Source organism: Nerophis lumbriciformis, linkage group LG04 (genome assembly GCF_033978685.3).
Source record: "Nerophis lumbriciformis linkage group LG04, RoL_Nlum_v2.1, whole genome shotgun sequence".
NCBI lineage: Eukaryota > Metazoa > Chordata > Actinopteri > Syngnathiformes > Syngnathidae > Nerophis > Nerophis lumbriciformis.
The window spans coordinates 28,514,342-28,527,784 of NC_084551.2; the positions used below are offsets into that span (position 1 = coordinate 28,514,342).

Sequence of the window (13,443 nt, forward strand, 5' to 3'; positions counted from 1 at the left end):
TCATTTAGGTTTTTTATAATTATTTAGAATGATTAAACATTCTTGAGATTCCAGTTACAATGGTAACAAAATACTAATGAGAAATAGTTTATTGTGTTTGATAGGGTTACTTGCATTATTATTATCATATCTAATGATTACATTAGTGCTTAATTTGGTCTCAAAATAATGCTCACAATAATACTGTATATTGGCAGTATTTGTGGGACAATGTATTGTGCAGCAAGTTTTGTTATCGACATATGTATGTCTCACGCTATTTTGAGGCCCGCAAACCCTAGGCTAACGCTGCTATGACACTTGCATCTGTGATTACACCTGACGCTACAGGTGAGAAGCCATGCGCCAGCATGAAACAAAACTCTAAATCATGAACATTTGAGCGTTGGGCATTGGGGTGGGGTTGCTGTGTTGTGGCATAAAAAGTATGACCAGCTGATTAAAGTACCAGTAGAGTGGAAAAACAAGTTTATATGCTTTATAGTATTCATTAAACCACATCCAATCGTAATCCGCAACATATGTACAAACACTGTTTAAACATCACAAAATGCCACACATTCAGTCAGCCATTTTGAATATCTTCGGCTATTTCCGTAGACTGCCATCACTGGAGTAACACTTCTGCACTCTGACCATAGTATCAGATCAGTCATACTGGAAATACACAGAAATTAGACGGATATGTGCTGTCTATTATTCACATTCTCTATATCAGACATGAACACATGTTTTTTTAATTTTATGCATTCTAACTCATGAATAAATAACTACATAAAAAGTCAGCTAACAATGTAGTCAATGGGGGCCCTCTATTTCGCCCACAAAACCCTCTAAATAACTATCCAAGACCTGCCAACAATACTCTATATACATAGCGTGACCTGAATATTAACCAAATATTAGCAAGTTTGTTATTATAAGTGCTAACTCAGACAAACTATTTTTTTGCGGCGCAATGATACAAACAGCTAAGTAGTCCTCTGCTGTTTTTGCTGTGAGCTGGTTGCAATGTCCTGCTGCTCTTGCATCATCGCGTCTCGGCTCGTCAAAGTTATTCTAGATTATGAGTCATACCTCTCATCTGGATATTAGGAGGATTTAGCCATAAATCTAGAAGTTGTTCATCTGTGACATTCAATTTGTACCCAGCAATGGAGACAAACACACACAACCGAAGACAGTAGCTGCAAGGAGACTCTTTCTTGTTAACCCCTTGTGTGCATGATGATTAATTCTCTATCGAAACGGGAAGATATGGACATCCTATCAGTTGTCATCGCAGTGAGAGCAGACATTGTACAGTAGGTTATCATTTTATTATGTTTGTAGTTTTTATTTCTTGTTTATCACTTAGCAATACTGCTACATCATGCTTAGTGTTTCACTAAAGCTGGATCTGTTTAGCAGAGCTACTAAAACATGTATATTATCCTCCATATATTCAGAATCAACAATATACGTTTCTGGATCATAATTTCTCCCAAAGTAATCGTTTTTGGCTCCCACAAAGTCTGCACGATTTGCATTATTGTTGACAGGGAAGGGATCTGTGGTTCTTACAGCTACGTTTTGTGACTCGGTAGCTCATTATCTCTCAAAATGGCTCATGAATCTCCGTGGGATTGATACTATTTTGACCATATCTATTTATTCGCAAACTTTTTAAGTATTTCGGTGTCATACATCAGATATACTGTATATGATAATAGCTTCAGTATAGAGGCAACATGTTTTTCTACTCAACTGGTACTTTAGTATGTGAACCACTCCTACCTTGTTTACTTTCCTGGCGGATATTTTTGTAATCCATCAAAAATATCAAGCAGCTAAAATGTGTCAAACATGTCGAAATGTGGCAAGTGTTGTGCATTTTACCCATGTTTGGCTATGGATTTCAATGGTTTAATTGTGAATTTTGTATAATGTTCAGTGGGCAAATTGTATGTTTTGTACCACATGTATTAACTTTTTTTTTTATTCATCAGACCATGGACATGAAAGGCTGTCTTAATGGCACCTATATGCTGCTTATATGCACCTACATGATGATGAAATGCATAATTGCTCACGGTCAGTGCAATGACTATCAGTTCGGATTTACGCCATCAGATGGCAACATATTGCAATCAGACAATGTTTATCGTCGCCTTATTCCAAGATGGGAACCTGCCGCGAGACAGATTTTTCACGCTGGCGGGCCGGTTCTGGCCTGCAGGCCGTAGTTTGGGGACCACTGAACTGTAAGCATGTGCTACATAGTGTTGACCTGTGCTCAATGGATGATAAAATAATAGAATCCCTTCTAATCTCTAGCAGGTCCTTGTAATAAAATAAAAAGTAACAAGCCAAGCCTGCCCGGAATGAGTGTTAGAGAGCTTCATGCAGAGGACAGAAGAACTTTTAAAAAGGGGGCCAAAGCAGGAAAACATTAACACGGCCCTTTGTTTGATTGACAAAAATAAAAGAAGGCAAATGCAAACTTTAATAAATACTCTCTATGCTTAACTATGATGAATGAAAACACTTTGAGGTTGGACTCATTTGCTGGAACATTTCAAAACAGCCCTACTAAATTACGGAAAGAAAGAAAAAAAACTGAACAATTTCAAAACAATCTTTGCCAACAAATATTGATGGGGCAAACGGACCAGGTGGAATTTTTCACTTATCGCAGAAATGTTATAATCAGCTGTTCAACTTTGTTGAAAGCAACTTCTTTGCGGTGGACAGCATTGGCAATATTGATGATGTGACTGTTTCTGCACAAGAAGTAAAATATATTGTAATTAAACTAAGTATTAATAAGGCCTGTGGTGCAGATAAAATATCTGCTGAGCATTTTAAATTTGCAAGCCAGCAAACTTCATTCTCTGTGAGCCATTTCTTTTACTGAGTTTTTATCTCACTATATTTTACCTCGTTCTATTTTGTCTGTAACTTTGATGTCCATTGTAATAGACAAAACTGGCATGATAAATATCAAAGATAACGATCGCCCTTACGCTCTAGCAAGTATTCTACGTGAGGGCAAGAGGGGGAGCCCCTTCAAATAAATGTTTTGCCCCCTCAAATCAAAGTGTTTGAAGTTGAGAAAGTACATTTTAGTATACCCACAAATCGTATATATTACAAGTTGACATATTATACCCAGTAGCGGAGATATCCGCTGAAAAGGGACACGCGACGTTGCTCGTATGATATCATCTTCCCTCTTTTCTTTCCATCACGTGTCAGGATCCGCTAGTCCACGCGCACGCAGACACACAAACCCCTTCCCTCAGCCCTCAGTAAACCAGTGTTGACAAATTAAAAACGAGACTAATACCGTATTTTCCCGAATATAAGTCGCACCGGCCGAAAATGCATAATAAAGAAGGAAAAAAACATATATAAGTCGCACTGGAGTATAAGTCGCATTTTTGGGGGAAATGTATTTGATAAAACCCAACACCAAGAATAGACATTTGAAAGGCAATTTAAAATAAATAAAGAATAGTGAACAACAGGCTGAATAAGTGTACGTTATATGACGCATAAATAACCAACTGAGAACGTGCCTGGTATGTTAACGTAACATGTTATGGTAAGAGTCATTCAAATAACTATAACATATAGAACATGCTAAACGTTTACCAAACAATCTGTCACACCTAATCGCTAAATCCCATGAAATCTTATACGTCTAGTCTCTTACGTGAATGAGCTAAATAATATTATTTGATATTTTACGGTAATGTGTTAATAATTTCACACATAAGTCCCTCCTGAGTATAAGTCGCAAACTATGAAAAAACTGCGACTTATAGTCCGAAAAATACGGTAGTTGTCTGAAACAAAATCCAATCATATTTAATTTGTCATGTAAATGTGTGGGACAAATTCAGAATATATCCAATCACAGTTTTTTAATACCGTACAATATGACAGAGAGTGGGAGTTACCGACGAAGGTGGGCCAATCAGATGTGTTTCCTTCTGAGATGAGGAAGTTCAAGTTGAATGTCTCACCATCAGCGCCAAAACAAAGCGGTGTGGATTTAAAGCGTTCTACATCATAATATGTGAACACCTGGGATTAAGGGAAGAGGACACATTTTGTTTTGAAGCTGTATGTTTTATGATGCCATCAGCAGGCGAGCCAATGATCGTGACATCTAACCAACTGTAAGTTAAAGCTGAGTGTATTTGCTGCTTTGGGTGTTCTGTCGAAATGAGCTGTTAAGGTAAAGTTAAAGTACCAATGATTGTCACACACACACACACTAGGTGTGGTGAAATGTGTCCTCTGCATTTGACCCATCCCCTTTTCACCCCCTGGGAGGTGAGGGGAGCAGTGAGCAGCAGCAGTGGCCATGCCCGGAAATCATTTTTGGTGATTTAACCCCCAATTCCAACCCTTGATGCTGAGTGCCAAGCAGGGAGGTAATGGGTCCCATTTTTATAGTCTTTGGTATGACTCAGAGTCAGTTGGCATTCCTGTTTAAACGGTAATGATAACCATTTCCACAGTTATTTCCTCACACTGCAAGTGACTACATGCTCACTGGTCAGAGCACACCATCAAATAAATATAATTTAAAAGAACAGTGGAACTGTTGACTCCCTGTTTGTTAGTTGGTACAGTAAAACACAACTTGAAAAAAACAAACATTACTATGTCTCGACTGTAGGTAGTGTTGTTAAGTTTCTCTGTGTGTAAATAAGTGGAGAATACAGAAAATTTTAGGCATTATGCAGCTTATCTGATGATAAACTGTGTTTGAGAAGAAAGGTATTGTTTTATTCAGAAGACTACTTTTCAGTTTTGGTAAATATTGACTATAGTGTGTGAAGTCAGGTTAAATTCAGTTTAAGATAGGCCATCAAGTTGAGATAAATGTTGTGATGGTTGATAAAATGTGGATGAAGGATACTTAAAGTAAAATAGGTAAAATATTTTTCCCCCTGAGAGAGTGACACCTTCTTGTGGTTAAGAGCTACCAGCAGGAGATTAGTCTTCAGGTGGGACACCCAAGTTGTACAGGTGTGAAGGTAGAGGCCTGGCAAAGTGCAATCCTCTTCTCCAGGTTGGAATGGACACACAGGGCCTGATTTACTAAAGCTTTGTTTGTACTAAAGCATGTGCAAACTTGATTGCACACGCAAAGCTGATCAACTAAACTTGTGCAAAGTGGATTGCCTCTTTCAAGTGAGCAGAGTAAGGCCTGCCATACATTTTTTGTCCCTGTCTTCATTAATATGCAAAATATACACTGATCATCAAAACGCCCACAATACTGGGAGGAGAAAATGCAAATATAATTATTTAGCACGTGCAATGTGATTCATCATTCATCACCCTTTTGTGAGCTCTACTTTGTGATTTATTTAGTAATTGTGCAAACTGACACTTTCTCACACGACTGCAGGATCAGTGCTGCACAGACACACAATGGACAGATGACCATCCTCCATCACTCGTGCGTTTCAACATATTTGGATGGTCAGAAATAAAAAATATTAGACACATCGTCTATTTAGCAACATCATTTTAAAGCTGCTAGAGGACTTAAGGGGCTGTTTAAAACAAATTCAATTGATGTGTTTTGGTGTCCTTTGGTATTTTTTAATGACTTTCGGGTTTTTTTCATTAGAATATATCTCATTAGAATATATGCATTTTTTGCGTATTGAGCGGAGTAAGTGCAGCCTCTCTTCTATGCACCGTCAGCAGTAAAAGAAAATGTAAAAAAAATTATGTCAATGTAGAGGCACTGCACGACTGCTTCTAAAATGCCCATAAAAAGTGGTAGGTGTCTCCTGTATGTTGGAAAACATAGCAAAACGCCACAGCTAGGAGAATGATAACATGAATGTTCAGTAAATGACAGTGTCTCCGTTGTGATGCACCGTTTAGTACACACCCAAAATCCTCATTTAAATAAGGCGGTCTGCACCAATTTTTTAATTGTGCACACAGTCTTAGTAAATCACACACCCACTAATAGTACACGCCATTTTATAGATTGCGACACTGTTTAGTGCGTGGTATTTGAATTTTTGTAATTCAGGTCCACACTGTAGCTAACAACCAAATTCTATGAAGAAGGCAATGTCACTACTGTATTAACACAGAAAAATAGGAGCTAAAGTATGACAGAGCAGCGTGCAAACTTGATGCTGCCTTCACATTTCTGTATGCCTCTTCATATATGCCTGCCTAGAACCGGCCCTGATTCTATTTAAGGTGCTGGAAAAGGTCATATTGATTAGATTGGAAACATTTATTGTGACATCTGACAATCAGTTTATCTTCAAATCCAAACTTGGCACAGATATGTGCATTTTTGCTTTAGATTTGTACAAGTATAATTTTTATGTTTTATTGACGCTTCAAACACTTTTGATCGGGTAAATCATGAAAGGTAATGTTATAAATTGCACAATAGAGGCGTTCTAAAATACTTTTTGAGAATTTCAGTGTTTTGGTGTGTTTAATCTGTGTGTGTAAAATGGGGAAACTTTGTATCATTTCCTTTTTATGTTACTAATGTGTGGCAAGGTAGTATTTTGTCTCCTTGACGTTTTAATGTTTATATGGAAGTTTTAGCTAATCTTTGAAATAGAATGTAGGACTGCTTGTGTAGTGGGCAATATTATCATAAACCACGTGATGTATGCTTATGATTTAGTCATCATCTGTCCCTGCAACACTTGCTGAAGGTGTCGATTAGACTCTGACATTAATTACAAGGCAAAAAAGAGTCACATCATGATTGCCAGGCTGTGGGCATAAGTTTTCCATGTGCTCAGGATCTGTCAAACCTGCACTTCTTAAAGCATTTTGGACCCCTATGTATACTGCCCACTTGTGGCAGAAATACAAAAAAAGCAGTATGCGTAAACTCCAGGTGACATACAATGATGGCATGTGGATTCTGCTCACCCTGCACGGCTGGAATGTGCTGCTGTCTTCCGTAACCTCATGTACACTTGTATGTACACTAATACAGTATAAGTATGTACACTTGTATGACTATGTACACTTATACAGTATAAGTACTGTATGTACACTTGTATGAGTATTTACACTTGTACAGTATAAGTATGTACACTTGTATGACTATGTACACTTATACAGTATAAGTATGTACACTTGTATGAGTATTTACACTTGTACAGTATGAGTATGTGCACTTGTATGAGTATGTACACTTGTACAGTATAAGTATGTGCACTTGTATGAGTATAAGTATGTGCACTTGTATGATCATTAAAGTTAAAGTTAAAAGTTAAAGTACCAATGATTGTCACACACAAAAGCCAGTTATCCTTGAAATTACTGGCTTTTAATGACCAAAGGTATAGATGTGTTGTCCAAGTTAAAGGAAACGGCAAAAGGTGTCTTCTTTTAATACATTTAGTACTATCTTTGGCAAGCTAGGTACTGTTTGCTGTGGTCTGGAACAACATGGCACACAAACAACTATATGAAATCCTCCCATATTACATACAGATGATGTGTCATGAGACTTAATTAACTTAACTTAATTATATACAAGAGGATTAAAGTAAAGGATATTAAATGAGCTCAAATGTACCTACAAATGAGGCATAATGATGCAATATGCATTGTATTAACACTTGTACAGTATAAGTATGTACACTTGTACAGTATGAGTATGTGCACTTGTATGAGTATGCACAGTTTTACAGTATGAGTATGTACACTTGTATGAGTACTATAAAAAGCATTTTATGCACTCTGACCAACCCTGCACAAAGCCCAGTTAGGCTTTGTGCAGGGTAACAAAGTAAATAGTGAATATTTGATGTGATAATTTCACATTTCTCTCTCATCTATGAGGTCGGAGTCCCAGTGAGCAGCTTGCTTCGCCACCTTAAAGTCTGGCTGAATACTTTATATTCCTCTGTAATATGTTTAAAAGAGTCTGTCCACTTCTTGGATTGAAATAAAGTTGGTAAAAATTCATAAACAACATCAAACTACGTACTAGTTTAGAGACTACACACTGCAAGATAGTTCCACATATCAATGTTCTTTAGCACTGTGTGATGAAGGTTGTTGTCTTCGAATACAACATATTTAGGAACGCCCACGGTGTTCAATCAATCAGCATTCAAAACTCCCACCTCGCTACTACTGTAGGAACTAAAACTAGTTCCTGTAGAACTAAATCTTTTGGTGGAAACACAGGGGGTACTTTATTGACCTGGGTAAGTGGAAAAAGTTCCTATGAAAGTTCCTGCGGGGAAATAAGGCCTAATAATGGTGCCTCTGCTTGTATGGCATTAAATGAACATTTCTGTATCTTGTTTATTTCTTTTTTAGAATGCTGTTTGTTGATGTCTTTATCCTTTGCTATTGGCAATGTTTGTGTCCGAAATAAAGAGATGATGATTTTTTTTTATTGTTTTAAAACATAAGACAAATGACAGGTGGAGCAGCATTTGTTGGAACTTTGTGGTTCTACTGTTCATGCTCCTTTTGGGTCATTTGACCAGTGGATTTTTGCAGACTGAACTGCTTAAAGTCTCTGAGGTCAGGTGTAATCTTTTTGGTTCACCTTCTGGAACTTGGAATTTTCTCAACTACTGTAAATGTCTTTAATCTTAGAGGATTATTCCCCTCGTCAATCAAAGAAACCAGTTCATTTGGCTGAGGTGGTCCAATGAGGAAGTGTTCCTTGTCAGCATTATGTATGTCGTCGTTCCAGCTCGCTGTCTGATCTTAAAGCTAGATTCTAAAGATAAGCTCACCCAAGTGATTGAGGTAGCTGAGATCAAATGTCACATTTTTGTGTTGCGTCTTGTTATACTAGAAACACTGTAATCTGTGACAATTTTCTAGCTACAGTGTGATGGAAGCAAGACAGAACAAGTTATTTATGATTTTTGTCAATTTCATACTCCCTCAGGATAGGCTTAGCTACTGAATGCTGTAAAAGTCATTGCAGGTCAGTAGTCATCATGAGACAATCACATCAGTGCACTGAACCGCGCAATGCTTCAATTTTACCTAGCATAATTTACATGAAACACGATTAAATATTAAATACGCCTCTCTGGACAAAAAGTTCCTCTAAATGCTGCCTACTGTATGAATGTTCCAGGTTGCCTTTACCTGGGCCAGGAGTGCCGCCTGGTGATCCACTATGAGCACGGCATCTCTGTGGTGGCTCCACCCAAAGTCCAAGATGGTGAGAGCAGGAAGGAGGCGGGATCTCACACACCTACGGAAAACCGAGCGCTCTTGTCCTACCCCTATGAAAAACTGAGGATGTCATCAGACGATGGAGTTCGGATGATATCCCTTGACTTTGGAGGAAAAGAGGGGGAGATCGTAAGTATTTCTCTTTCTTTCAAAGTTTCTGGGCTATCTAGTTGTGACAATGGAATTTGGACATTCTTCTTGGACGTGATTCCATGCCTCTCAGACTAAGCATTCGTTTTCTAGTCACATTAAATTACACGTTTCTATGAGGTGGCAACTTGTCCAGGGTGTACCCCGCCTTCCGCCCGAATGCAGCTGGGATAGGCTCCAGCACCCCCCGCGACCCTGAGAGGGACAAGCGGTAGAAAATGGATGGATGGATGTTACGCACATAAAAGTAATTGAGGGTGAGTAAGCGTAATGTGCATTTGACTTTTGGATTATTTTGAGTCTTGGTATTTCATTCATATATGAAATGAAATCATCAAGAACTTGCGAGGAGCGTTTGCATTACAGTAATTAAGTTGCTCGGCTATGTTACACACGCGCATGTTAGTGTAAAATAGTGCTTTAGGTGTGAAGTAGACGGGTTTGAATGGCATAGTGACCGCAAACCCTTACTTTGTTAGTTTGTTGTGTTCAGTGTACACTCGTACTTCAGAAGACCAAATCATTCGAAAATTTCAGACATTTTCTTTGGGGTGTCCGGATTAACATTCGAATTTTGAGTTTTGATGCGATGATGGTGATGTTTCATTTAAAGTAACTAAAGTAAACACAATAACACATTATTTTTTAAATAAAACTTCCATCCATCCATCCATCTTCTTCCGCTTATCCGAGGTCGGGTCGCGGGGGCAGCAGCCTAAGCAGGGAAGCCCAGACTTCACTCTCCCCAGCCACTTCGTCCAGCTCTTCCTGTAGGACCCCGAGGCGTTCCCAGGCCAGCCGGGAGACATAGTCTTCCCAACGTGTCCTGGGTCTTCCCCGCGGCCTCCTACCGGTCGGACGTGCCCTAAACACCTCCCTAGGGAGGCATTCGGGTGGTATCCTGACCAGATGCCCGAACCACCTCATCTGGCTCCTCTCGATGTGGAGGAGCAGCGGCTTTACTTTGAGCTCCCCCCGGATGGCAGAGCTTCTCACCCTATCTCTAAGGGAGAGCCCCGCCACCCGGCGGAGGAAACTCATTTCGGCCGCTTGTACCCGTGATCTTGTCCTTTCGGTCATAACCCAAAGCTCATGACCATAGGTGAGGATGGGAACGTAGATCGACTGGTAAATTGAGAGCTTTGCCTTCCGGCTCAGCTCCTTCTTCACCACAACGGATCGATACAGCGTCCGCATTACTGAAGACGCCGCACCGATCCGCCTGTCGACCTCACGATCCACTCTTCCCTCACTCGTGAACAAGACTCCAAGGTACTTGAACTCCTCCACTTGGGGCAAGATCTCCTCCCCAACCCGGAGATAAATAAAACGTATCTAATTAAATGTAGAATGTGATAGTAGTGTTGTAAATCAGCTAATATATTATAGTGTGTCACATTGATATTGTTGAACAAAATAAAGTGGCTGTTGCACAATAACTTAACAAAAGCAAAAGTTACTCATCACATTTAAATGATTTGGTTACATGAAGGCTTTGAGTGCAAAACCCAGAGACTTACTTCCCGAGTTTGTACGCAATAACAAAAATGACCCAACAACATTTTTTAATAATAAGAACAAAATAGAGAACGATATTGATCTAATTATTTTAGTATTGTTTATATACTGATAATATACTAGATGCTAATAGTACTGGTATCTGAATCGATCACTCCTACTTTACATTGACGGTTTAGCCTCTTGTGTCGTCCTGCTCAGTGCGTGTGAGTGCAGCATGGTTAGTCATTCCTTCGTCTCCAGTCCTCCAGTGATACATCGGAGAAAGGTTGTTTATTTGCCGCCACGGTGGTGAGAATTAGTGTCTTAGAAGCAGATTTGCACTGTGGATAGACGACGCGTTCGTTGAGGTTGGCTCTCAAATTTGAGCTGATGTTATGGCAAGACACGCACCCTCCTGGAATTCATGCAACTTCTGCATGTGCGCAACAAGGAATATGGAAATGTAATTGTGTCTCCCTGAGCGTACATCCCTGTTGAAGAAATCTTTCACTTGAGTACAATCTTTAGCCATGTACCATTGGAACAGAGCTGGGGTAAAGATTTTTTTTTAAATTAGAGAGCTATTAAAAAGGCAAATATCGGCCTCGATCTGATCCCATGATCAGGATCGAGACAGCTCTCGTTTTTTCCCCTCAAGAATGCAAATCTAATTACAGAAGATATTTGCAATAGATCAAAATTAAATTTTTTATCGGACTCACGTATGAATAAACATTTAACATCACGTATACCTTTTATGAAGGCAAATGTTGGCAAAGATGGCTTTAAACCAGTGGTTCTTAACTTGGGTTTGATCGAACCCGAGGGGTTCGGTGGAGCCTCCGCCGTGGAGGTCAAGCCACACCCGACTCATCGTGTACATAAAAACTTCTCCCTATCGGCATACTATGGATACGGCAACAGCAGAAGTCAAACTGATTTGCAGGTGTGTCATTTCTTATGAGTTCATGCACTGTGTTGGTTTTGTTCTTTGAACAAGGTGATATTCATGCACGGTCCATTTTGTGCACCAGTAAAAAATCATATAACTTTGTCTTGAATTTGAAAAAAATTACATTTTATTTTTCACTAAAGAAGGGTTCGGTGAATGCGCATATGAATCTGGTGGGGTTCAGTACCTCCAACAAGGTTAAGAACCACTGCTTTAAACGGAGAGGGGAGAGGAGAAAAGAGAGCTATGCGGATGCCATATTCGGACTTTGCTAAGAGTTATTATTGCAATTTTTACGACGGGGCATTTGCGATGTCACGAGCTGTGATATTCGAATGCTTCATTAATTTTTGTGGGGATAAAAAGAAAATCATACATATTTGGGAATAAGAACAATTACCATATAGCCGATACATTTTCCCAAGCTTTTAACCCTGCGGTTTACACAAAGATGTGGCTAATCTATGGCTGTTTCTTCATTAATGGCTACATTATGGAATGGATTAAGCAAAGAAATCAAACTATGTACCAAAATGTGCCACATTACGAAATTGTTCAAACTCAAATTGTTTACAAAGTACATGGAAAAACAACCCGTATAAACATCTTGAACCTTATTTAAAAAGGAGAAAATCTTATTCATCTAACAAAGGATGAATAAAGACATCAATTACTTTTCTGTTTTGTTTGATTAGTCGTTTAACTGCCGCATTACAGGCACTGTTTGGAAACTATTAAGGTATGTGAATAAACATTCACAAAATCTTTCTTGGTACATTTTATTATTCTCGTTATTTCACAACGTATCGGTATATATCTGTGGCTTATAGTCTTGTGTGGTTATTATACGGAAAAAAAAAAAAATCTTCTATGATTTAGTGAGTGTGGCATGTATATTGTTGCGGCTCGGCCTGGGCTGATAACAAATTTTGCTTGACGATATATTGCGAATTATTGCCGATAAACAATATTATTGCCTTTTTTTTTTGAGACCAAATAACCATTGATGTAATGATAATGCATAATAATAATGCATGTATTGCAACGATTAGTCGACATTGTTGACAAATGTCAACAATAAAATTTGTCGTCGACAATTATATTTGTCAACAATAGTCGTGACGTCATCGCTCGTGTTTTTCCGGGCGAAAGTGGGTCCGCGCCACGCCACCACTCCTATGTAAACACCATGAGAATTGTGAAAATGTTTCCTCTTATTCTTGTTAAAAACACGAATACTTTGCTCATTTTGCAAAGCGCGCTTTGTTTTTATGGCAGTTAATCAAAGAGTATACTTTGCATTTGGAAGTATTGTGAATTGATGTATTCAAAGAGGTAAAAATTATTGATTACTTTGTTCAATTGTGTTTAATTTACATTTGGATTTTTGTACGGATCAGGTAGTGACAGTCAATTGACATTATTCCGAATACAGTACATAGTGTGTGTTTGTATGTAATGTTTTATATTTTATTGTTATTTAAATAAATATTATAAAATCATAAATAAAACTATGGTGTCAGTGGCAACATGCATAATCGTAACAGTCGTATGTTTGCCATAAAATAAGTTGTCAGGAAGTGACATAGTCTTTGCGCATGCGTGGACCGATCGTGGCTTCCAGT

General features: G+C 38.7%; 1 protein-coding gene across 2 annotated transcripts in view; it reads left to right on the top strand.

Annotated features, from left to right (window-relative positions):
- Positions 1-13,443, top strand: part of sntb1 (syntrophin, basic 1) — a 122,602-nt gene that overhangs the window by 102,888 nt on the left and 6,271 nt on the right. Inside the window, exon 7 of one of the 2 annotated variants that reach the window (XM_061951362.1) lies at positions 9,116-9,299. In XM_061951362.1, the coding sequence (XP_061807346.1) occupies positions 9,116-9,151 (36 nt within the window). In that variant the 3' untranslated portion in view covers positions 9,152-9,299. Of the gene's footprint in view, positions 1-9,115; positions 9,346-13,443 lie in introns of those variants that run through there. The other variant, XM_061951355.2, reaches the window with a different exon arrangement.